Genomic DNA, 26949 nt, shown 5'->3' with positions numbered 1-26949 from the left:
CTTTGGTCTCTTCAAAAGAACTTGTTAAGAGTACAGATTGGGTGAAAATATTCACAAATCACACACCTGATAAAGAATATAAAGAACTCTCAAAATGCAGTAAAAGCTTTTTTAAAAATAATCCAATAACAAAGGGGAACAAGATTTACATAGATATTTCACCCAACTGGTAAGTGCCAAATAAACACATGAAAAGGTATTCAAGATTATCAGTCATTAGGAAATACAATTAAAACACTGTAAGATACCATTGCATATTTATTAGAATAGCTAATATTAAGATTTCCCATGCCAAGTGTTGACAAAAATGAAGAGTAACTAGAGTTACCTTTAATGTATTCTACATAGAGATGCCTAATGTTCAGACAACTAAGAAAGCATACTTTACCATACAATTTAACCCCAGTTAATATAATTTAATCTTACCAAGATTCAGAACTGACTTTAAATACTGGGTTGGCTAAAATGTTTGTTCTGTAAGATGACTGCTCAGTTGTCTTTACCGTTATTCAAAACAATTTTGTTAAATTGTATTGTGACAGCTGTCATGTGTGCATTAAAAAAACTTATCAAATTGGTGAATTTTGTGCAGCGATTTTAATATTGAAGATGAGAAGAAATATGCAATATTTTTGGCATATTCTTTAAAGAAAGGTAAAAACACAACTGAAATGCAAAAAAGATCTGTGCAGTGTATGGAGAAGGTGCCGTGACTGATCAAGTGTGGCAAAACTGGTTTGTGAAGTTTCATGCTGGAGATTTCTTGCTGGAAGATGCTCGGTGGTAGTTTAGATCAGTTGAAATTGATATCGATCAAAGTGAGACATTAATTGAGAACAATCGACATCATACCACACAGGTGATAGCCAACATGCTCAAACTATCCACATCAACACAGTTATTGGTGAAAATGAAAAATATGTCTCTTATTTTATGGGAAAAACTAAATGGACTTTCCGGCCAACCCAAAATTACCTCTCTGTGTGTCATCATCACGGTTTTACTAGCGAATTAACAGGAATTATTTCTGTAATAGATGTCAAAGAAACCAGTGTTGAGTCTACAATAACCTCAGAAGAGTATGACTGCTTTTTATTATAATTTGTTTTCTCCAATTCTCAACGTGTGGTCACCAGCCCACCAGTATCAGTGTCACCTGGGAACCTATTAGAAATGCAAACTGTCAGGCTGGACACCAGATCACTGATTCTGACACGTGGATGGGGACCACGGATATGTCTTTTAACGAGTCCTCCAGGAAATTCTGAATCCTGGAGAGATTTGAGACCCATGGTTCTCATGCATGTTCTTAAGTTAAAAGCCCCAACTGCCTTTTCTCTGAGATTTTCTTCTAAATTTACAGAATTTTAAGACAAAAAAGAACTGTTACTTCAAATCCATATTTTTAACAAATCTCAAACTCAACCAGCTATTTTTATACTATTGAATTATTTTAGGCCTTTTATTAAGCTAGAAAATCAAAACTGAAAGTAAGGTCTCATAAATAATGCATTCTACAAAAGCTTTTGTTTGAAAACCAACTTTCCTACTAAAATACCCGAAGCCATTTACTCACATTTATTTTTGCAACTGCACCCAACATTTCCTTCCAAATATACTAGATTTGCTTCTAATTTCAGCTACAAATTTTCACCCTCCAGAGAACATCTGTGCAACTCTTAATTAGGCTCATCTAAATGGAATGGATTTTAAAAATAACTCTAGTTATAAATTTTTAATTGTTTCCTAAAGATACTTAAGATAGAAGCAGAATGAAAGTGGAAATGATATTGTACTGAACCAGGACATCTGGGGGTGTCGGTAATTTGCTTGGAGACCTTGAGTGATCAACTCAACCTTTCTGGGACTCGGTTCCCTCATTTGTAAGGGGGAGACCTGTGAGGTCCATTTTAGGTCTAAGAACCTACAGATCTGTAACAGTACTGTTATGCTCTATGATACTGTACTTTTACATTCATATGATGTTGCCAAATTATTAGGGGTCAAGAACATCACTATCACCTTGCTTGCCGAAGCACCAAAATGACAGTGTGGTATCAACAATCTCTTATTTATTCTCTCTTGGTTGCTGAATTTCTCTCTGAAACTGTGAGGGTACAGGGCATGAACCCCCAAAGCTTTCACAATGTTGTAAACAACAGGGACCCTGGAGGGAACTGCCCAGGTTTGAATTCTGGGTCTACCACTTACAAACTTTTCGTGATCTTGGGCAAGTTATTTAAATTTTTTAAACCTTTCATAAGCCTCAGATTTTTTAAAACTATTATTACTCCAAACTTGGCTGTCTAATCAGGTTTCAGAACTGACCTGCACTTCAATTCGGTAAACACACAAAGTACACTAAACCTACCTGTGCAAGGCACTCCCCATTCACTCTAGGGGAAGGGGTTCTCCAACTTCAGACAGTGCCAGGATTATTTGGAATTGTTGTTTCAAATGCAGATTCCTGGGCCCTGCTTTCAGAAGTTCCAACTCTGCAATTTTTATAAAACCATCGTGGGTGTATCTAAGGCAGGCTGTTGCAGGTGGCAGTCTGAGACGTTTCTGTTAGGTTCAAAAGCAACAGGATCCCTCCCTTGAAATACTTACAGTCTCCGAGACTCTTTTCCACTCCAGGACTCACTGCAGCTACCAGGGCGTTGCTCCTGCTGGCTGTGGACCACGCACACCTAACATGGTCCTTTCACGCAGAATCCACTTGCCATCACTTTAAATTCCAATATCTATGTCTGATGCAACTCAGCTCTTTACCTTATGTTTGGTATCTGCCTAGTCCTCTAAACTCCATCACCTCCAGACCCGTGACTACTGAAAGTTTCTGATATTCCTGACCTCTGAACACAGAAGGTTCATTAACCCTGACTGCTGACCTACAAACCTGACCATGGCCTTACTCACAGTCCTGGTCTCAGAACTACACTTCCAACTCTGCTCCCAGCAAATGTCCCAGTGTGTCTTCAGTACAGTACATATTTTCAAAGAGACTGCAATGTGTCAAAACCCATACAAGTTAGACTCCCAAAATTGTCAATGTATGCAGAAGAAGAACAACCACAAACCAATGATCTGGGATAGCATGTGACTGTGACAAAGAAATTTAACTGTACTACAGATGTGTAATACAACCTCACTGAAAGCAATGGAGGGAGAAGGAACTGACCTAAGTAACCTTGAACTCTGTTTTGACTCAAAACTGCAGAACTAAAGACAAAAAGAACTGCACATATAAGCACTGTATGCTCACTGATGATGTTGTCATGGAAGTATGAGTTAGTAATTCTGAGACTGATTTAATGTATCTTGAGGTCAAATAAATAAATAAATGGATGACCAGTGGAGGGCAGGTTTCTTAACACTGGAGAGGAAGATACCAATAATCCAAGGAACTGGAATTTGCCCGCATGGGACTACTAGATTAGAGTTGAAGGCATCAGTATAAACACGTGTTTAGCTTAACATAGATGTGGACAGATAAAAAACCATGACAGGTGGGTGCACACATATGTTAGTACACATACACATGCTTCCCAACCCTGTCTGCTGAAAGGGCCTAGAAACAGGGAGATCCCGGCAGCAAAGCACACCCAGAGCTTACATCTTAGTTTCTAAACCTCATTTTCTGGCAACAGGAACAAAAGCTCCTGGGGAAACAGCTAATTCTGGGGCTGGGGCAGGGAAAACACATTTCTTTATAGATGAACTTTTACAAAGTGCAGGTAAATATGTCTCCCCCCGGCATATGGAGCTGAATTCGTCCCCCTTGCATGCGGGTGCAGTCAGTCACTTGCTTCCAAAACCCGGGACGCAGAGCGGGGGAAAGAAAGGCACCTCTTCAGCTGAGAAACCTGGCAAACGCAGCTGGGGCCAGACGGTGAAGGTCAACACCAGCAGTAAGTCACAGTGATGTCATGGACGCCCTGGCACGACGTGATGAGAATCACACCAGGGAGTCTGATACGACTTCCGCAGTGTGGCTCTTTCCAAAAACAGCACACAGTCTAGCGTGACAAACCCGGATGGAGGGACGTTCTACAGAGTACCTGACCAGGAGTCCTCAAAACTGTCGAGGCTATAAATTTTCTTTTCATTAAAAAACAGAAACAGACTACGAAGTAACCAAGGACATGATGACTAAATGCAATGTGGTATCCTGGACTGGATCCTGGACACGGTCTTAAAAATGGACATTAGTGAAATCCGATAGTCTGGGATTTTCTATTCAGTTTAGTCAACAGTAATTAATGTTGTTTCCCAGTTTTGACAAATGTACCACAGGAATCTAAGACCTTAGACAATCTGGAGGACTGGGTGGGGGCACGTGGGGACTCTCTGCACTATCTGCAATGCTTTATCAAGCTAAAATTATTCCAAATTAAAATGTTTATTTTAAGAGAAAAGAGAGCACACATACAAAATGAAGTGGAAAAAAAGACTGCAAAAGGAAATGAGGCTGTACATAGAGACTAAAATTAAAAAAATAAATCTTCACTGTGTTATTTGGCAGAAAAAACTTGACTCTCATGTAACTACAGCGTCAGTTAGACAACACGATCCCAGCAGCTTTCGCTCTCAGAGTTCAGAAAGCCGGAGAAACACACACACACACAGCCCAAATCTTTCCTCAATACCTTTCCCCAATACATCTTCAAATGAAAAGGGTAAACTAGCCCAGGCTTGGGCTGGCAAATAAACTGAAGCAGGAGTCAGGAAGCACATCTATTAGCTAGTTATACAGTCCTAGGCAAGTCACTTCATCTCCCTGAGCCTCAGTTTTCTGATCTGTAACAGAAGGTTTAAAAAGAAGTTTAAGGATCCTTTCAGGACAAAGATACAACAGTCTACAAAGGTGATTCCCAACCTCCTGGAGCCAAATTCTTCTAAATTCCCTCCTGCCGTCCGTCCGACAGCTCCTTCTCAACCTCTTTGGTCTGCAACTTCACCCAACCCCTCAGGATGCTGGCCCAGGCCCTCGCACACTCTGCCTAAGAAACAATATTCATTCCATGGCTTCCATTCCCCAGTGCAGGCTATTGCCAAATCCATACCTTTATCCTGAGCTACAGACCAACTGCTTACTGGTCATCCCACTTGGAGACATGAATACAACTGAATTCACTTTCTCCCACCCCAAAGACAACACATTTCAGTCCTCAGGTCCCTTTGTGGTAGGCAAAATAACAGCCCCCCAAAGATGTCCATGTCCTGATCCCCAGAACCTATACATTGCCTTACAGGGAAAGAGGGAATTAAGGTTAGAGGGAGAAATAAGGTTGCTAATCAGTTGGCCTTGAGATGGAGAGAGAAATTATCCCGGATTATCTGGGTGCAGCTCATATGATCACAAGAGTCCACGTTCATGAAAGACAAGCAGGCGAAGTGATGCTCGGTAAGAAAGAACCAACCAGCTGCTGCTAGCTCCGGAACGGGCAAGAAAATGACCCCCCTAGAATCTCCAGAAAGGAACACGGCCCTACCAACACCCTGACTTCAGCCCAGTGCGGCCTACCTCAGATTTCGGATTCCAGACTCGTAAGGGAACAAATCCGCGCCGTTTCAAACCGCTGGCTCCGTGGTGGTTCCCGTGGCACGGGCACAGTGGCACACCACGTTAGCACACGGGACCCAACGTGGGGGATGAAGTCACAAACCTGAGCTACCGTGGCGGACGCCTGCTGTTCCCTAGTTGGCATACTTAACAAATCATCCCGTTTCACCCACTTTCCTCCTTCGTCTCTCAGGAATCTATTTCTCACCAGTCCTAGAGCACCGTCTGAGTCCGCTCAGGGCACAATGCCACGTCTACTGCAGCCACCGCTGGAATCCCCAACCCTACCTCGCACAGTTAGTAAACGGTTTTCCTTTCTCTTGGCCCTTATATGAATGTTATCCTCTCACTGAGAAGTAGAGTTTCTTTTCTTTATCTATGAATTGAGGCTGGCCTTGTGCCTGCTTTGACCAGCTGGATACCTCTGAGTCTGGGTCCTAACAGGTCTGGCAGCGTCTGCTTCCTTCTTCGTGGAATAGCTACCACGCTGAGAGAGACCCAAGGCACCTGGAGAAGCCATGGGATGGGGAATCCTGAAGCCCTGGTCGGGGCCTCCAGGTGACAGCCAGCCAGCTAAGGGACCCATTGGGCAAGTTCCAATCCAGCCGAGCCCCCAAATGGCTGTGGTCTCAACTGACATCACGTGGCATAAAAGAACCTCCCAGTCCGAGTCAGTCAGTGCATTGAATCATGACACGTTAGGACAAAACAAAAGTCTCTGGTTTTAAAATGTTGAGTTCTAAAAGTGTTAACATAGTTTGTTTCACTGCAAAATGGACATATGCCAACGGGGGTTCAACCCCCACCCTGGTACCAATTTCCTTTATTACTATCACTGCCGAGTTGGGGTGACAGATTCCCCAGTGAGCTCTGCCCCTGATGTGAGGGACGGAATGCAAGCACGGTGAAGGGGGATTGCCGGGGTCCTTTGCTGAAACGCAGTTACTCCACCACGTGGTAAGTACCCAATACTTCCAATAAATGCAGGGGTACTTGTCCTGTTTTTAAATCTCACTTCTTTTCCAGATAAAGATTTAAAATACATTCTTAATGAAAATGAGAAGTTAAATCAGTCACCTGTTAAATTCTAACAAATAGAATCAAATTTTGGCAAACATACTTTCCTCTCTTGAGAAATCTATTCCCGTGGTCCTCACCCGAGGCCAACCAAAATCGTTACATAAATAAAGAATGAGAGCACGTTAAAATCCCCGGTCACACGGCAGTCACGAGCCCTGCTTGGGCTGAAAATGTGACTGACAGATCACATGAAAGATTTTGCTTATAGTTGCAGAGGCTCCCCCACTGGTGACGTGGACAAGATGGATAAGAATGAGAAGCAGAACACTATTCTTGGGGTGAAGATGCAAATATTCGCCAAAATGCAAGAACGACAGAAAATTTCTGGAACAAACAATCAGTTAACGAAAAAGTAAAAGAGGAAAGGGAGGAAGAAGCTGCTTCGGAGCGGGGCACCCGAAACACCCCTCGGACCCCCCCGAGGTGGTCTCCGACATCCACCGGGTCCGAGAGGCGGTTTCTGGGTATCACAGGGCTTTGCTATATGAGTCTGTCAGGGTTCATTACAGCAACTGCTATTTGTATTTTGCTTCCCAATGACTAAATGCCTAAACACAGGTGCATGTTGCACTCAGAAAATTGTAAAATTAGAAACAAGTTGCAGATAACACCACCACCCACTTCAATACTGTTAAGTTTCAGCTGAGACCCAGGTGAACTCGTAGACTCGGCAGTGAGAGGACCACGGTACCGCAGATGCAGGGCGCCTCCTTCCAGCTCAGCAGACCCCACAACTGCGGAGGAACTCGGGGCAGTTCCAAGAGAGCAGCCAGCACTAGCAAAACCCGCATCTGCTGGGTGACAGGTTACATAATCTCTCCCTATTAACTGGTTTAAATGCCTATTTTAGTCTGTCCCATAGGCACTCTGATCCTTTTTGCTGGAAATTAAATCCCATACTAATTTTTCTGAAATTGGAACACATTTCTGCTTCTTAGACCCTATCATAAATGTCTTTTTTCTTTCCTATTGGGGAGAGAATGTCCATCCTCCCTCCCCGCCCCCCCCCACACACCTCGGCCCCATTCCCCCTCCCAACCGAAAGGTGTGCATGTTCCGCTGTTTCCCACCAACCCTCCTAACCAAAGCAGGTGCTCCCAGTCTGACGGGCCAAGGAGAAGCAAATTCTGCGTACCAGAGCACGTAAACTGTGTCAGACTAGGAACCACCCTGAAGAAAAGTCAATGTCGGTATTTTACATGCAAGGAAAAGGAAACTCGAAGAGTGGAGTGAAGTGGTTTGAATTTGCACAGCTAGCAGGGCGCAGAGCTTGCACGTTAACTCTGTCTGTTCAGTATCAAACTTGCACAATACTAATTCTGCACGGTACTAATGTGGAGCCAAGAGCTCCAAAGGATCCATCTCTCTCACCCACAAAGGGCCCAAACAACTATTAACCAGACACAGTGATGGCAGTGCTATGTGCCAGTCACCGTGGGGAGGGTCTGACACACATTACTGAATTCTCATACCAACCCTGAACAAAGTGGGGGTAAAGAAGGTGTTTGTGGGCACACAGTTAAACATCCGTTAGGTATTAGTTGCTATTTTACAACACTATCCCTACTTTACAGATGAGAAAACCAAACCTGCTTAAAGTCACAATGCTATGAAGGGGCAGAGCTGAGTTTGAACCCAAGTTACTTGATCCCAAAACTCTTCAAGTCCTAAGTTATTCTGCTTAGGGAACTGAAGTTCTGTGCTGTCTCTTTGGCAGAAAGGGAAAGAAGGAAGGCACCTCGCAGCAGCCGTGACCTCCCAACGTTAAGAAGCGCATCACATCTCCTCGATGTAATATCCACATGTGGTGGCAGAAACCTCAGGAAGGCCCAAACCAAAGTTAATCTTCAATCTGAACCTCTCCCAGTTCCCTGTGTCTGCCAGGTATTGGGAAGCAACTCTTAGTAGGTCGCGCACATCTTCGCACATTTTGCAAGCAGAGGAATCAAGGGCCTTTTGTCCCAGGCTATCTTTCCAAGGACACTGGATAATGAACAAAGCTGTGGAAGACCGAGACAGCGCTTCCCTCCAAAGCAGAGGGCAGGATAGTGAGGATAATGTCATCCTCCAGGTAATCTAGGATCCTTAAACTCAGGGTTCCCTGGCTGTGACGCAAACCCACTGCAGAATCACTGCTGACCCTTCCATATCCTGGTCAGGATTGGGGAGGGGCGGGGGGGCCAGCAGGCAAATCTATGGGAACATGACACTCACGCTGCTCAATGTGCAACAGTGACAAAAACCTCCGTCTCTGGTCCTGAGGTCTCCTGTCTTCTGGCGGCACCCACAAAAGTGTGGTGGCTAACCTGGTAGCTTCCAAGGAGGGTAAAACCTTAGACCCCTCACGGAGCCTGACACCAAGGCCTTCATACCCCTTCTCCCAGGGAACACCCCCACCCCATCTTTCATCATCACCTCCTCTGTGAAATTTCCCCTAACGGCCCAGAGCTAGAAGAGCCCGTGAACCCTCCCTGTCCCCTGAGCGCAGGTTTTCTATCGAACACCTTTAAGGCTTTATTCCATTTGCTTACTTGGGTGCTGTGACACATAATCAATCAACTGCCTCTTAGCTCCAAATTCATCTCCTAATACCCGCTCTGGGTTAATGAATGGAACTGCTTTAAGCGCCTCCCCTCTCACAGTGGGCACGCTGCACCCCCTCAGCCAACCATGCTGGGAGGACGCTGCAGGAGGGCGTTCGGCCGCACACAGGACGTCATGACGACGGGCGGGATGTTTCTGCCCTGAGATCAGGAACGAGCCAGGACTAGCAGTTCGCACCACTTCTATTCCATGTTGGATTCCAGGTCCTAGTCACGGCAATTAGGAAGGAAACAATAAAAAGCAAGCAGATTGGAAAGGAAGAAAATAAAACTATCTCTACTCATAGATGACATGCTCTTATATAGAGAAAATCCTAAGAACTCCACTAAACATACATATGTATAAATATAACTATAATAAACGAGGTCACCAAAGATCAACATTTAAAAATCAATTATATTTTTATATACTTGCAATGAATAATCTGAAAATAAAACTAGAAAACAATTCCATTTATAATAACATCAAAAAGTAAAATGTTCTGGAATTAACAAAAAAGTGTAAAACTAATACTCTCAAAACATTGTTGAAAGAAAATTTAAAAGATCGAAATAAACGTAAAAATAACCCTACATGGAAACAGAAGACTTAACATGTGTACTGTTAAAATGGTAATACTCCCCAAATTAATCTACAGATTCATAGAATGCCTTCGGAATGTAAGTTGGCTTCTTAGTAGAAATGGACAGCTGATCCCAAAATTCATATAGAATTACAAGGGACCCTGAACAATCAGAGCAATCTTGAAAAAGGAGAACAAAACTGGAGAACTATACTTCCCAACTTCAAAATTTGCTACAAAGCAACAGCAACAAGCCAGTGCAGGAGAGGCACAAAGACAGGCACACACAGAGTTCCACCAATGGAAGGAAGGGAACTGAGACTCCAAAAATGAACTTCCATGGTCAACTTACTTTCAACCAGGTACCAAGACTGTTCAGTGGGGAAAGAACAGTGCTGGGACAACCGGAGAGCTACAGGCAAAAGAAATCTACCCTTAATTCAAACACACAAAAACTAACTAAAAATGGATCTAAATCTAATAGCTATAACTGTAATACTCCTAGAAAAAATGAGATTAAGTTTCATAATTTTAGGTTTGGTAATGGGTTCTATATTATATATGATACTAAAACCATAAGCAACAAGAGAAAAATAGATAACTGGACTTCATCAAAATTAAAAATGTCTTTTTTAAAAAATATATTTTATTTATTCATTTTTAGAGAGAGGGAAAAGGAGGGAGAAAGAGAAACATCAATGTGTGGTTGCCTCTCACACGCCCTCTACTGGGGACCAGGCCTGCGACCCAGGCATGTGCCCTGACTGGGAATAGAACCAGTGACCACGCTTAATCCACTGAGCCACACCAGCCAGGGCAAAGTTAAAAATTTCTATGCTTTAAAGAACAGTATCAAGAAAGTAAAAAGACAAAGCCCTAGTTGGTATAGCTCAGTGGATTGAGCGCGGGCCTGTGAAACAAAGCGTCACTGGTTCGATTCCCAGTCAGGGCACATGCCTGGGTTGCAAGGCCAGATCCTCAGTAGGGGGGCATGAGAGGCAACCACACATTGATGTTTCATTCCCTCTCTTTCTCCTTCCCTTCCCCTCTCACTAAAAATAAATAAATAAAATCTAAAAAAAAAGGAAAGTAAAAAGACAATGCTTAGAAAAAAGTACTTGTAAATCATGTATTTGATAACAATCTTGTATCTAGAATACATATTTATAGGACTAACTTCAGAAACTGTACAGTGCTTTAGAAAGGAGGAAATCACATGAACTTCAACACGGATACATCTCACTCTGGAAGAAATTTCAAGTAAGATTTACTACAAATCCATGATATAGAGGCTGTCAGGCTTATATCATACTCTTTTACGTGAAGTTAAAAATTATTTGCTACTAATAATTTAAGGAATTGGCCAGAAAAGAAAAAAATTATTGTATTTACAAGAGCATTTCTGTTATTTTCTCCATAATCCCTTCTCAGGTGTCACTTCATATTTTGATTTTATAAAAGTTCACCTATCCTTAGCCACACACGTATGAAGAGACTATCACAGAACAACTTACCTAGCCCGGGAGTACACCGGTCAAATCAGACCCATTGGCTTGTTTCTACGTTGTTTACGGCAGAGTTAGGTAGTTGCAACACAGAAAGAACTTGGTTGGGAAACAGGTTATTAACTGGCCTTTTCGAGCTCTTATCTAGTGGTTGGAATGTAGACTTATAAACAGGTAGATGCAAAGAAGTGCTCTGTTGTTTTGATGAATGAATGCACAGCCAACACAGAGGAACCCAAGACAGCCACTTGGTCTTGGGTGGGAGAAGAATGTCTAGAAAAGGCTGATAGTTCAGCTTCTCCTGGAAAGATGAATAAGTGCACTCCGGGCAGTCAGCAGGGAGAGAGCGTTCCAGGGAGAGAAAGTCATGTGAACAAAAGGCACGGATGCTTGACAGAGCCCATGGTGGAACGCAACCAGTCTCTGTAACTGGAGCACACAGAGCGTACAGAGGGGTGTAGCCGGTGACCTCATGAACATTCTTGGAAAATATGCTCAACGGTTTAAAATGGGTACCGAAATTAACAGCTACCATTTTTCAGAGATGCCGTGGTCACGGTCAGAGACGTGACGAGACAAGGATGATCTACACAGTAGAAACAATTCATGGCCATCGAGATTGTTAAGTACAGTCTTCCCTTGTCAAAGCTTTTTGTTCGAAGCCCAACAAGGCAACCTTGCAAGTCAACGAGGCGCACTGGCAAACTCGGCAGGAGGCACTCTCAGTGGTGACAGCTCCGCACAGGCTGTCCCTGCACCCGCACAGGCGGGGACAACGCTGGGCGGGCACGAGGACTGCTGTCAGTGCCTACTGCCACTGAGTGGGGGGAAGTCACAGCCCCAAGGACACGGGGCCGACAAGGGCTCAGTGTACTCAGCAAAACAGCTATTCATTTCGTCAGCTACCTGCTCTTACGGCATTGTTGGAGGATTAAGTGAATGAACAGACACAAGGCATTTCGAACACGGCAGGCAAACACACAAAAAGCTCTGTATGGCTGCTATTGTTAGGTTGCCTAGTAAGTGGCGTCTACAGATGTGTGCCAACCGGATGTAAAACCAGGCTGTTAGGTCATAATGTCAGAAGTCATGAATGGGACAGAGAGACCCATAATCTCCTCATTTGAAACATCATTTACTACTTTGTAGCTCTCCTTATATTTGCATGTATTTGTCTTCTCTGCTGACTAAATTCTTAGCTTTTTGAGGGCATGGGCCAATAAACATTAGTAACTGATCAACATACAGTATTAGCAATTACCTAAGAATAGTTAAAACCACCCAAACTCAATGAAATGTTTTACATCAGTATTCTACGGTCAAAGGAGAAAATTACCTTGCCCAAGCAGTGCCCCAAAGTAAAGGAAACCTAACTCTTTGTCTCAGTAAAAGACCCCACTGCTGCCACCACCAGTTTAGAGAGAGCAACTACATTTTATGCGCATCCCCTCTCTGCTCTATCTACCGAGTACTGCCTGTACCTTCTCACAGTGTGTAACTTTTCCAATGAATCTTTCCTTCTCTTCGCTCATTCGGCTAGCTTCTTCTGGATCTGACACTACAACAGCAGTAATAAATACAGAACCACGCAAGGTGCCTGCTATGTGTTCTTTCAGTAAACTTGAGAAATACTGGATAATCAAAGTGATGAAATCATTTTTTAAGGGGCGATCCTAATAGCAGATGGTGCTGGCAGGAAGAGGAAGGGTAGGTCTACAGTGAAATGAAGCTTCCTCTCAACTTCGGGCAGAGAAGTGTCTGATTCTACAAGACACTGAAAGAAATGCATGCAAGGGAACATGCCTCTTGCAACTTGGTCACATGCAAAAATGAAGCAAGAGGCACATCTGTTTGGAGCTTGCCCCAAGTACCTCTAATGCTTCTTCAAAATGGGTTCCTAACTCCCACCCACAGAGCAAGCCAGTGCCTGAAGAGGCACCCAGGGTCAAGCAAATCAGAACATTTCCAAGGTCAGCTGCTGACAGGCCTAATTGTTTACAGCAACTGGAGTGTATTGTGGCTGCTGAAGACACAACCTCTCTGCCTTGCCCAATACCATAAGAAACTAATTTACCACATCAGCCACAAAATATGAAAGTTCTGTAGGTGTGGATTCAAACAGCTCATGACATTTCAAACAGAAGCAAATATTAGTAAGATCCCCAGAAGTAAGTGATTTCAAGCTGGTTCAACAATTTTGGAAAAAAACCAAAATAGCAAGCATACCAGTGGCAGAGGAATGGCAAGTGAAAAAAAAAGCAGTAAGTGGCATTACCTTGCTTTTCCAACTGGTCCCATATGAACACTCACCGGAACTGCTAAAATCGGCATAACTGCCCGATTCCAACTGCCCTCATCACGTGTGGCCCTCCTCTGGCAGGCGCTGGGAAACGAGGCGTCTCCTGTACCTGCTGCTGCCCCAACAGCCATCAGCCACACGAGGCCATCTACCACAGAACACGGGGCTGGTCCAGACTGAGATGCAGGGCAAGATTTTGAACTTAGTGCCCCCCTCCCAAAAAAAGGAATGTAAAATGAGTGCATCAATAATCTTTATACTGATTACATGTTGAAAAATACTTTAGGTGGACTGGATTAATGAAACCCTGCTAAAATTAAGTCTGCCCCTCTCCTCTCACCTGTCGTAGGAGTGCGGTGGAAAACTGTGAGCCGCACACCCGGCCCACGCCGCACTATTACCGGGCTGTGCTGCTCTGCGTGAGCCGTGCTTCTCATTGCTGCAGAGCACATACGCTCTCAGTCCTGAGGACCCACGAGGAAGAAGCAGGTCTGGGTAATAAAATGACCTTTCTGTAATCATCACACTCGTCTCCACGGTTGATCACCAACCTAATAAAAGCTCCTTTCGGCTTATCCCAAGACAAAGTGTTATGTTCTTTAAAAAGGGACCTGAAGTTTGAAAGACGACCCTTCAGGCCTGCATCTGCCGTGAGTTGACATCTTTGCCCAGCGTCACCCTAGTCTTAATTCTTCGCCAGGACCAAAGATAAGGGATAACGTGCCTGTCAGGCTTCAAGGCCTGACGGAGCGGCTCCGATCCAGCTTTCCTGCACCAGTCATTCTGCACTCCATCAGGTCACTGAAACTGAACCCAGGCCTTGGCCCCAAAGACAAACAAGTAGGATCCACACAAGGATTATTCTCAAGAGTCTAGAAAAACCCAAGTGGTATTCAGATACTCTCCCTCCTCTCTCTTAAAACCTAAAGTATGGCTCAGTTACATTCCAAAGAGTGCCATCCCGGTGTGAATGGAGCAGCTTAGCTCACAGGAGAGCGGAGCAAGCGATTCTTTGCTTGCATTCCACCGTGTGGGGGAATCAAACTGCAGGTGTCGGAAAGGCTGGGAGAGGACGGAGTGAGCGCATGCAGGGAGAGGTGAGGTGAGGTGAGGCAAACAGCAGCCAAAACTGCTCTCTAGAGCTCTTAAAAAGAAAACTACTCAACTTTCTAACCAAGGAAGCCAACAGGAAAGGACAGGTCATCTCAAACCTGTCTCAGACGCACCTGGCCCCGTGTAGAAGGAGAAAATGACATGATATTTACAGATGTACAATAGGTATAAGTCTTTTAAAAGTGGTTTTGAAGTGTCATCAACCACAAAGCCAGGATCCATTAACTTAGAATAATAAATAGGAGATGTATATCCCTACGTTTTTGACAAGGCCTACAAGGCCTCTGGTAAATGCAGCTGAATGACCTGGATAACTGAAAATAAAGCAGCAGAAATGAGGGGCATATTCCTCCTTCCTGGGAGAATTAGTTCCTCTTAAATTGTAGTTTTAATAGTCCTACAGTTTCTCTGGTCTGTACGGGGCATTTTAGCTATACTGGATAATTGAGGCTCCAGGCTACTAAGTTTCAATAGTTTAGTGATTGTGGCTTTGACATAATCCTGAACCCTGCAATCAGCCAACTGGTCCATTAGGCTGGCGGCTGCCTCATAAGAAGTGTTCTGGTGCCCCCTGGTGGCACGTGCTTCCTTTCAAAGGGGAAATAATCAAAGCAGACCAGGGTTCTCCACGTGGGGTTCTGGGACCAGCAGCAGAATCACTGTCACCCGACAACTTGCTAGACTTGAAAATCGGTGAGGTCCTCCCAGACCTACAGAAATTCTGGTGGTGGGGTCCAGAGACCTGTGTTTCAACAAGCCCTCTCGGTGACTCTAATGCACCCTCAAGTTTGAGAACCACTGGATTCATCAGTCCTTACACAAAAGTTAAGTGCAAGGTCTTAAAATTAGGTTCATAAGCTGACAAAAGTGCAAAATTTCTAATTTTGAAAAGCAATTTTTTTCTACATTCTAACCCAAGTATTTGTATTCAGAGAACAGTCTTAAAAGCCTGTTAACAGGCTTTATATACCTTCAACACCTCGATGAGGAAAAAATGAGTCCCAGCCTCTGAAATGCCAGATGAGTTCCCTGAGGTCTTTGCCCTGAGAAAACCCAGTTCAAAGGGAAGGCCAGACACAGTCACAAAACAAAACATGATACTCAATGCAAAAGGCCCTGTTCAAGAACATCAGGAATGGCACATCGCTTACTGCATCGTAAGGGGGAGGAGCACTCACTTGAAACCCAGGAAAAGCCAAGGAGGCAGAATAGTGGTGGTATTGTAAACTGTCATCTCCCTTAAAGGTAACAGACACCACCAAAAGACCCACTGCATAGGGTCTGCTCTGTGCAACTACATCATGAAGGAATCGAGGGAAAAGCAGGTCTGACGAAGCCTTGCAAAACTGTTTATTCTCTATCTGGGTCTTAAAGGAGAACATGCCTCGCAGTGTCAGAAAGTAGAGGAGCAATGGTGGAGGTTTTTCTTCTTTCTGCAAAATAACTGAGTTTTCCTAGAGAGCTGGAATTTTGATATTCTGTAGGCAATGCCTTCATACTTTTAGCGCTACAGATGCCATAATTAAGTATGTATTTTCAATGGCCTTATTTGAGTTACAGTAATATTTTGCTTTTACAGTTGGCTCGTTATAAAAGCTATACAAGAAATGCAAACATTGGCCCCTGTGGTTATTTTATCTTTGCTGTTACTGTGGCCACCCCTATAATCACCCCTTCTAATTACTGCTTCCAGTCAGTAATGTGATTATGGAATAAAGAACAGAAGCAAAGCCAAAGAAGAAACCTTCCCAATTAACTAGTGCCCTGGCTGGCTATAAGAAACAGTACTCTAGATGGAGAAATACATTACAACATAATTAAAACCCAGAATGTGAGTCTTTCTAAGAAAATAAGCCTTAAGCATGTCAGGCTAGCATAATACACTGGCCTATCAAATCATTAAAAATTTTTCAAAACAATTTTAACGTAAGAGATTTAAGTGAAATAATTACTCCTTTTTCATATAATAAGGTGGTGGCTGGTATGGTTAATCATAATTTTATTTTTGTCTACCATCATTAATTTTTTAGAATGTCTTATATCAGAGGTAAAAGTAGACCACTATCCCCAAATCAGCCAGAATCAGAACAATTCACTCAACTGAATGCTTAACACCTGCAAATTTGAAAGTTTGGTTATTCATGAGCACCACAAATGTCCATGTAATTTTTAACTTGATGGCTATTCTTTATTCATCATTAACTCCAAAGCAAAAACGGTTTCCTACCTGCGTGGAGACTCAGATGAGATTAAAAAGGAATCAGGTTTAATAAGTGATGATTCTTAACAACTATACAGGCCTCATGGACAAAACCAAGGAAGGGTGGAATCAAAGGAGGGGGTGGGGATGGCTGGCTGGGGTGGAGCGGGAGTGGTAGGGAGTAAATACAGACAACTGTACTTGAATGACAATAAAACAAATTTTTAAAAAAATAAAAAGTGATGATTCTTGCCCTGACTGATGAGGCTCAGTGGGTTGGACATTGTCCTGTAAACCAAAAAGTCACCAGTTTGATTCCCAGTCAGGGCACATGCCTGGGTTGTGGGCCAGGTTCGAGAGGCAACTAACTGATCCATCGAGGTATCTCTCACACATCGGTATTTCTCTCCCTTCCTTTCTCCCTCCCGTCACCCCTCTCTAAAAGTAAGTACTTTTAATCTTTTAAAAAGGTGATAATTCTTAGCCAGAATACAAATTCTGGATACACGAACCATACCGCCATGTAATCCGTTCACCGTATCGTTTCTGCCCAGCAGGGCTGCAACTGGCCGAAGGAAAGAGGAAACCTGACGGCCATTATTTCTTCCCTGGAACTACCCGTTCAGAAACAGAGCAGGGTGAGTGCCACGGCCCCAGAAGGCCCCGACTTCTTCCTTTCCCGATGACCAGCTCGACTCTGCCTTCACAAACAGAAGAGGCAGAAGCCTGGAGACGGCAAATTGTGGCTTCAAAGGGCGAGACTGGCCAAGGAACGCTGCTGAAAATTTTACTAGCAGGAAAGACAGAAGGTGACAGGCTGTTTCAGAAAAAAACATGCAACCTCATTCTGGTATTATGGAAAGAAAAGGGGAGGGGAGATGAGGAGGACGGAACAGAAAAATCAGATAATGTCACCTTCCACAAATAACTAAACTTTTCTGAGCTAAATGTTACTTCGGTGTTATCCAAACGCTATGAATGCCATTCAACAGACGCACTCAATCTGCAGTCGAGTGCAACAGCGAAGGGCGGAAGAGTCAGACCACTTAAGGCTAAGACCTCAAGGCTTGCACTTACTGACCCCACGACCTTAGGAAAGTCCTCAGTGTGCTCAGTACACGATGGGGATGACGATGGCCCCCACCTCGCAGGGTTGCTGTTAGGACCAAATGAGGCGGCAAGTGTAGGAAAGCACACGGTGCCTACACACACTGGTGATGTGTGACAAATTCCCTTACGGCCATCTCTCCCATTACGACCGTCATCATCACCACCACACCCCTTTGCCTGCCTGACCATAACACCCAGAGTCTTTCTGCCTGGTGGCCCCACAAAGCCATAGGAAGAAAAGCAATACACAGAGAAACCCTGACAGCCCTCCAGTACGGCTTCCTATCCATTGGACCCTTGAGCAATTCTAAAAGCATCCTCTTCTTCCAAGCATTCCTCACAAATACGGAGCAGGAATCTGACAAAAGCTGTGAATCCTCACGCAGGTACGTCCCCAAGGAAGAGCGCCAGGCAAACCTCTGATGTCTGATGTCCACGGGCCTGGCAGAGCAGCACGGGGAGAAAGGACGAGACTCCGACGGGCACTGACACTCCAGGGAAGGGCCACGCCTCGGACTCACGGGACAAAACTTAAAGCGCTGACACAAACCCAGTTCCTCGAGGGCAATGTTAGAAACAACGATCCCGGTGAATTAGGGTATGGAAGCAGAAACGTGCACAATAAACAACCCCGAAAATAAACTCCAGTTGTCTGAAAACCCCAAACGGAACAAACTTAATTGTTAGGTGAAATTTTGACCTAACACTTAGGTCAAATAAAGAAGCTATGAGAAGAAAATCGACAGTCTGAGCGAAAAACTGATGGACGCAGTGGCAGTGAGTCCGGCTGCCCAGACCCCACGGGCTGGAACCCGACACAGGCAGAGGTGGTGGTTTGAAGAGGCTGGAACAATGAGTAGGGACGAGCGCCTGGTACAGGAACACGCAACTACCAGGGAGCCCAACAGAACTCGGCCACGCCCCGCCGGTTCTCGGGAGCAAGGATCCCCCTCACCAAATATGTAATAGCGTGACAAGGGAACTGCAGCACAAAGTGAGACCGGACACCCAAGTCACCACTACCCCCTGTTTTAACAAGGCTCCTTGGTGCTACTTTGAGAGGAAGCTGGGCGACCCAAAGTCCACACCAAGAGCGCCTAACCTTACCAGGCCGAGAGCAAAAGGGAACAGTTTGGCTTTGAAGACCGTCCCTGAACTCTCCGTCTTGCTCTTCTGCACCTTACTTTCTCCCAATCCATTCACTGTTGTCCGGCCAACAGTCAACTCAAATGCATACCACATGACTAATCAATAAAAGCTAACACTTACTGTGTCCTTAAGTGTCAAGCACTGCGCTACATAACTTGTATGATTTCATTTCATGGCCACTGCAACGCCTCTTACAAAGGAGAAATCGAAGACGGACAGGTTACAGAACCTGCCCAGGGCCATGGACAGTCTGCACTGCAGCCGGGACGTGACCCCCGCCTCCCCATTGTGAACGCCTGCCCTGCCTCTGCAGCAACATGGGCACGAAGCACACAGATGAAACAAACCTCCGCCACAACTATAACCTCTTAAAACTTACTTTCTTTTCCCCCTGAGCGACTGAAAGACTCTCCCCAGCCACGTGGGCTCTCCTCCCTCCTCAGCATCCTCAGGACCACCAAGGGGGTTACCTTCCCACAACCACACTGACCACATCACCTTTCAGGCACTCAGCGTTCACCTAATGCCTGAGTGATCTGTACGTGTCTTTCTTCCCAGGTAGACTGTAAACGACTTTTATTAACCTTTACAGCTCCGGCTAATATGTTTGATAAATTACTGATGTAGCCAAAGTCAACCCTAAAGCTTTAAACAGACTTCCAAACTCATCCACCTCTTCACATCCCAGGCCCTTGTTCCAGGTTCTGACCCTTCAATATACTAACTGCTGCTCTGGCTGGTGTGGATCAGTGGTTGAGCACGGGCCTACGAATCAAAGGGTCACTGGTTCAATTCCCAGTCAGGGCACATGCCAGGGTTGCAGGCCAGGTCCCCAACCAAGGGATGCACAAGAGGCAACCACACATTGACGTTCCTCTCCTTCTTTCTCCCTTCCCTTCTAAAAAATAAAATAAGTAAAATCTTTTAAATAGGGACTTCCGGCAAGATGGAGGCATAGGTGGAAACACTGTGCCTTCTCCCACAGCCAAGTTTGAATACAACAAAGGTTTGGAGAACAAAGACACACCCAAAGACCAGAAAACTGAATTATACGGAAGTTTGACAACTACGAACCGTTCAACGGGGACGGTAAGAGAGGCGGAGCCAGCAGCAGAGCAGGGTCGGGCAGGACAGATCCCCCGACCTAGGCGCGCAGGCAGTCCGGAACCGGTCGGGGTACGGGGCAGACTGACCACGGTCGCACATTCGCACACAGTGAGACGGACCATGCAGGCCCCAGGGGGCAAACCCAGTGGTGGAGGGCTGACGGCGGTGGAACATTTGCGTGCAGTGGAACGAAACGCGTGGGCCTGGTGACAGTGGCAGCTGCGGCACCGGTGGGGGCCGAGGCGGGAGGCGGCAGATGGGACACAATTGTTCCTCTTTGACCCCGCCCCCACATACAACATCACAACCCAGCAACTGAGCTGCCCTGCTCTAGTGAACACTTTAGGGCTCCGATCCTGCTACGGAACAGGCACGAACAGCCCAAAAGATGTCGCAAGAAGAACTCAAAGTCCCAGAGCCAATAACTCTCAGCGACCCAGAAATTGCCAGCCTCTCAGAAGCACAATTCAAGACACTGTTTATCAGGATGTTCACAGAACTGGTTGATTATAGCCACAAATTAGAGGAACATATGAAGGCTAAACTAATCGAAATGAAGGGAGATGCACAGGAAACCAATAGCGATGGAAAGGAAACCGGGACTCAAATCAATAGAATGGACCAGAAGGAAGAACTAAACATCCGACCAGAAAGGAATGAAGAAATGAGAATTCAAAAAAATGAGGAGAGGCTTAGGAACCTCCAGGACATCTTTAAACGTTCCAACATCCGGATTATAGGGGTACCAGAAGGGGGAAAGAAACAGCCACGAGTGGAAAACTTATTTGAACAAATAATAAAGGAGAACTTCCCCAGTCTGGCAAAGGAAATAGACTTCCAGGAAATCCAGGAAGCTCAGAGAGTGCCAAAGAAGTTGGACCCAAGAAGGAACACACCAAGGCACATCATAATTACATTAGCCAAGACTAAAATGAAGGAGAGAATCCTAGAAGCAGCAAGGGATAAGGGGACAGTCACCTACAAAGGAGTACCCATCAGACTGTCAGCGGATTTCTCAAAAGAGACCTTACAGGCAAGAAGGGGCTGGAAAGAAGTATTCCAAGTCATGAAATCCAAAGACCTACAGCCAAGATTGCTTTATCCAGCAAAACTTTCATTTAGAATGGAAGGACAGATAAAGTGCTTCTCAGATAAGGTCAAGTTCAAGGAGTTCATCATCACCAAGCCCTTATTATATGAAATGCTAAAGGGACTTATATAAGAAAAAGATGATGAAAAATATGAACAGTGAAAGGACAGCAAACACAGTTATTAACAACCACACCTAAAATAAAAACAAACCAAGAGGACAGCTAGATCAGGAGTGGAACCATAGAAATGAAGAACACATGGAGGGTTAGAAACAGGGGGGTGGGAGGAGGAGAAGGGGGGAGAAGGCACAGAAAATAGCATAGATGATAGATAGAAAATAGATAGGGGGGAGGGCGAGAATAGTGGGGGAAATATAGAATCTAAAGAACTTGAGACACGTGGTTATAAACTAAGGTGGGGAGAATGGTGGGGGAGGGAGTGTGCGGGTGGAGGGGAATGAAGGGGGGGAATAGAACAACTATAACGGTATAATCAATAAAATGTATATAAAAAAAGCCAAAAAAAAGATAAATGTTTTCTAATGCTACTAAATATCTTCATTAAGCAATTACATTCTTGCCTGAACCTTGAGCACATGCTGTTAGTTTCATGAATTTTTTTTAACCTCACATACTTGGCCCAAAGGAGAAAAAAAGCTGGTAAAATTGAGTTAGGTCCTCAAATATTCCAGTAAAATGTATTCATACTCCTGGAAGCAGAAATGTAGATAGTATTTTTTCATTTGTCAAATGTAACAATAAACTTTACTTTAGACTAAAAAAAAAACAAAAAACAACAACAAAAAACAAAAAAATCTTTTAAATATACGAACTGCTGATTACCACTATGACAGCTATTGAGCAGTCACTGCTAAGAGCATATATTACCATATCGAATCCCAACAATTGTAGAAAGTGGGCATTTTCCCCTCCCCCACAGAGAAGAAATGAGAAGTTCAGAGAAGTGATCTAAACTTGAGCAAGTTTCAGAACTAAGGCTGGATGATGCTAAGTTCTTGCACACGCGTGGCTACCCTGGCTCTGCCTTCTGCAGGCCTTCCATCTCCCCCTGGACATGGAAGAACCGCCTTCTGAGTTCCTCAGATACCAGGGGCCTTGCTGCTCTCTGGGTCCTTGGCCAACACAGCAGTCTGCTGTCCCATTCAACCTGCTCCTCCAGCAAGCGCTGGCTGAGTTACCCCCAGGGGGTCAGCACAGGCATCTCTCTGGAGAGCGTTTCCCTTGGCACCTACAGCCGGACCACAGCAGTGCAATCCACTCCCACAGCCTATGGCTCTCAGGCTGTGGTCCCCGAGAAGCTCTGTGAGGACCCCAGAGTCGAAATGAGTTTCATAACCACTGTAAGGGCTGCAGCAGAGACCACACGGCCCACAAAGCTGAAAATGCTTGCTATCTAATCCCTTACGGAAAAACTTGGCCGACCCCTACTTTAGAGCATGAACTTTTCAAAAAACAATGCTGACAATTCTTTTTAAAATTACATTGTATTTTGCACCAAAATATACTTTTAAAAAAAGGAACTTTGTAATGAAAACACGCAGAAGCCTTCAAAGCAAATCCTGAAAATAAACAGATACAATCCCACAGGAGATTTATGCTCCAGTTCTTCCCTCTCATGCCTTGATTTTTTAATGCCTTATCCAGGGCTACTACCAAAGCCAGATGTCCAAACACAGACTCTGATGCCAGCCACGAACGGAGAGCTGGTATAGTGGCACGGAACTAGCTGCCGGGCCACACACAACTAGAAAGCTAGACAAAATATATGAAACAAATGCCTTCAGACGGTGGAACAATGAGCGGGGCAGAACTATGATTCCTGAGAAGGGAAACTGGTAAGTCAAGTCCTGCGATTGCCCTACTCCCTGTGCCAGGGAAGAGGAAGCCAAGGAGAGTGCAGAAGTCTTGAAGGTCTGAGGAGCCACCAGCTGGAGTTCAAGAAGGCTGAAGCACCAGGGTTTTGTGAGCCAGAGCCCAGGGAGGGAGGTGTGCAGAGACAAGCGTGCTGTGGGGCGCTGCACAGGGATCCCCTTGGGCCCGAGGCTGAGGGCGAAGCTGCTGAGGAACACTGCTGGGAGCTGGAAGGCTGACAAGCCTCAGAACTCACACAGCACTGCAAGACCTTCAGATTCCATCCAGCAGAGCAGAGTTCTCGCAGAACCCTCTGGAAAATCAACAGAGACTCCAGAAAGGCCAAGCTCTGTAACAAGGTTATGGTAAATTAACCCTACAGTAAACCTGCACTCGACCCGCCTAGCAGTTCTGCAACAAGCCTGGAGAGGATCAGCCCAATCCACAAACAACTGCCCGCCGAAACAAACGTCAAAACTACTTACAGGGAGACAACAAAATCCAAACGTGCAACGACGTAATGCACAGCAGTGGCAGACAGAGACGGCAGAATCAGCAGACAAGGATATGAAAACAGCCATGTAAACAGACTCCAGCCCTGGCTGGTGTAGCTCAGTGGATTGAGCGCGGGCCTGAGAACCACACGATCGCGGTTCAATTCCCAGTCAGGGCACATGCCTGAGTTGCAGGCCAGTTCCCAGCAGGGGACTAACGAGAGGCAACCATACATTGATATTTCTCTCCTTCTCTCCTTCCCTTTTTCCCTCTAAGGGTAAATAAATAAAATCTTTAAAAAAAAAAAAAACAGACTCCATACTCAAGATACAGAAGAAAACATGAACATAATGAAGAGAGAAATGCAAGAAAGAAGTGAGATTCCATTTAACTCTTTCTTACATCTTCTACAGCTGAAAAATCCACCACCTGAAATGAAAAATTCACTGAATAGGCGTAACAGCAGATTAAACATTGCAGAAAACAAGACTAGTGAATTTGAAGACACAGCAATGGACACTATTCAAATTAAAGTCAGAAAGAAAAAAGATGGGGAGAAGAATCAACCAAGCTTCAGTGATTTATGGGACATAATCGGTATAATAAAGGTAATTAGTGTCCCAGAAGGAGAGGAGGGGGGAAAAATAGAAAAAGTATTTGAAGAAACAGTAGCAGAAATTTCCTCAAATTTGATCGGAACTGGAGGCCCACACATCCATAACGCCCGAAGAACACCAGACTTAACAAACAAAGAAACTCACACCAAGGTGGGTGTGTCACAATCGAATTACAAACACCAATGATATTAAAAAGGAAAACAGAAAGATAATGTTGCTCTCCTGCCTCTATATAAAATATCAGATAACAACTCTAATCCAAAGAAAGCAAATAACATCTTTCTAGACGCTCTGATCCAAAATTTTGGCCCAGTTCATCAAAGGCCTTCCCTTGCCGAGAGCACCAGGAGCGCAGGCTGAGTCTGTGTATAAGGCAATCGGCACAAAGACAAAATACAGCTGAGTTGCCGGATTTATCAAACGCATTTATATGCTGTAAAGTTCAGAAATGCCACACACATTTGATCGTGTGTTCCTTGAGGTCGGGAACCGTCACGTTTTAACCCACAGATTTCTAGTGCAGTTTCTAGTGGCACGTAACTGAAAACACATGAACGAGCCAGTCTCATTTCATCCTCGTATATCACCCAAGAATGTGTGGAACGAGAAGAGAAACCAGACGCCCAGAGGGGACAAATGACTGTCCCAAGGACGCACACGTGGTGAGCAGTGTCTCGCATGCCCGGAGTAACGCCACCACACCGGTTACCGCAAAGTAGACATGAAAGAAATACATTTTCATTCTTACTTACTCTGAGTTTCCACAAGGTCCAGAGCAACACTAGAAGCTGTGTCCATTCCAGTGTTGATGCAGTTCTGGAAGTTTTTTAGGGACGAGAGAGCAGATTCTATACCGCTGAAGGATATAAAACCAGTTGAACCTGAATTTGAACTGGAACGTCCAGGCATCTTGAAATTATCACCTAAGTTTTCAAACACAATGGAACAAAATTTATGAGTCAGAATAACTGCACGAGAAAATAATGCTGCTGTAAAACATCCATATGAATGTATCCAATACCCCGCAGGGGCCACCCTGTGATGCACAATCTACATCCCTTTGAGAGGATGCCAAAGCACTGTGCCGTCGACTGGGCCACCAACACAGATGCGCTTAATAAATGAAAGGGTAACGAACTACATTCACTTTTTTAAAAAAATAGGTTTTATTTTTTTATTTTTAAAGAAAGGGGAAGGGCAGGAGAAAGAAAGGGAGAGAAACATCAATGTGCAATAGATATATTGATCGACCGCCCCTTGAACTCCCCCAACTGGGGACCCAGCCTGCAACCCAGGCATGGGCCCTGACTGGGAATTGAACTGGCGACCTCCAGGTTCACAGGCCAGCACCCAATCCACTGAGCCACACCGGCCAGGGTTGTTTTCACTTTTTAAAGGAGAAAGAAGACTCTCTTCCAAAGGAGTCCTTGATTCTCTGAACAACTGAACAAAAGTACAGTTCTTAGAACCTTAAAACATAAATGGGTCAGAAAGAGTAGACTGCTCATTGGATTCACTTTCTAAAAAATAAAAAATAATACAGCTTCACTGGACCACAAATTGGGGGTTCCTGTTGGCACTGAACTGGCACCAACAACCATCAGTGGACAGGGGCTTACGTGCAGGATAAAGAACCAATCCAGCTGGTCCTGGGGTGGTCAACAGGCCTTATAGCTTTGTCTGTCTTTTTTAACTTATCTTAAAGATCAAGACCTCAAGTAAACAGGGCAGAATGTTAACGATGTTAAATCCAAATGATGGCACCAGATTCTTGGTATGTCACTTTCCAAAACTTTCTGAGGTGTTAATACTTTATACCAAAAGAAAGAAAAAATATGATTATGAATAACCAACAATGACTTTTGAATACTGGCATTTTGGTGGGAGCGTTACATGCAATCTCACTCCATCACAACAAAATTTGTCACAACAAATTGAGACAGCTTATATGATGTAAATACAAACACACACAATAAGATGGGAAAATATGAATTCATAAAAATCTGAATCAAAGAACAGATGGAAGAGAAGAGCAAGTGCGTGAGAACGTGGGAATGCAGCCACGGGCCCTAGGGCTCTTCGGGGCTCTACGCGGCACGACACTGTAACCCGGGTTTGGCTGCGAGCGTCCCGGCAGTGACACAGGCCCTGGCACAAACAAGGCCCCCTTTTTACTGCAGCGTGACAAGTACGTAATTCTACAACATAACAACATCACACGCAAGCACACCACATGACATTTTAGGTGAAGTGTTCGAATTAAAACTATAAATCATTACACCCATATTATTACCCTAGCAACCAAACTAACGTAGGCATTACTCCTGCTCGATTCTGTACAAATGGTCAATAGAGACATGACAAGATCTAGCTATCAGAGAAACTGACATCAAAACCACAATGAGATACCACCTCACACCTGTCACAATGACTATTTATCAGCAAGGCAAGAAATAACAAGGGTCAGAGAGGTTGTGGGGAAAAAGAACCCTCATTCACTGCTGGCGGGAATGTAAATCAATACCGCCACTATGAAAAACAGTCATGGAGGGCCCTCAACAAATAAAGAACAGAGCTAC

The 26949-nt window shown here is 44.6% G+C and overlaps 1 protein-coding gene across 3 annotated transcripts in view; it reads right to left on the bottom strand.

Annotated features, from left to right (window-relative positions):
* NSMCE2 (NSE2 SUMO ligase component of SMC5/6 complex) overlaps positions 1–26949 on the bottom strand; it is a 196562-nt gene that overhangs the window by 166467 nt on the left and 3146 nt on the right. For 2 of the 3 annotated variants that reach the window (XM_037048528.1, XM_037048529.1), the window contains exon 2: positions 25123–25293. In XM_037048528.1, coding sequence (XP_036904423.1) covers positions 25123–25279 — 157 coding nt within the window. In that variant the 5' untranslated portion in view covers positions 25280–25293. Of the gene's footprint in view, positions 1–2610; positions 2941–25122; positions 25294–26949 lie in introns of those variants that run through there. The other variant, XM_037048530.1, reaches the window with a different exon arrangement.

This window comes from Sturnira hondurensis, unplaced genomic scaffold (genome assembly GCF_014824575.4).
Source record: "Sturnira hondurensis isolate 20B ecotype Veracruz unplaced genomic scaffold, ASM1482457v3 Scaffold0006413, whole genome shotgun sequence".
NCBI lineage: Eukaryota > Metazoa > Chordata > Mammalia > Chiroptera > Phyllostomidae > Sturnira > Sturnira hondurensis.
Note: the sequence above shows the minus strand (reverse complement) of the source record. Positions and strands in the feature narration are given on the sequence as shown.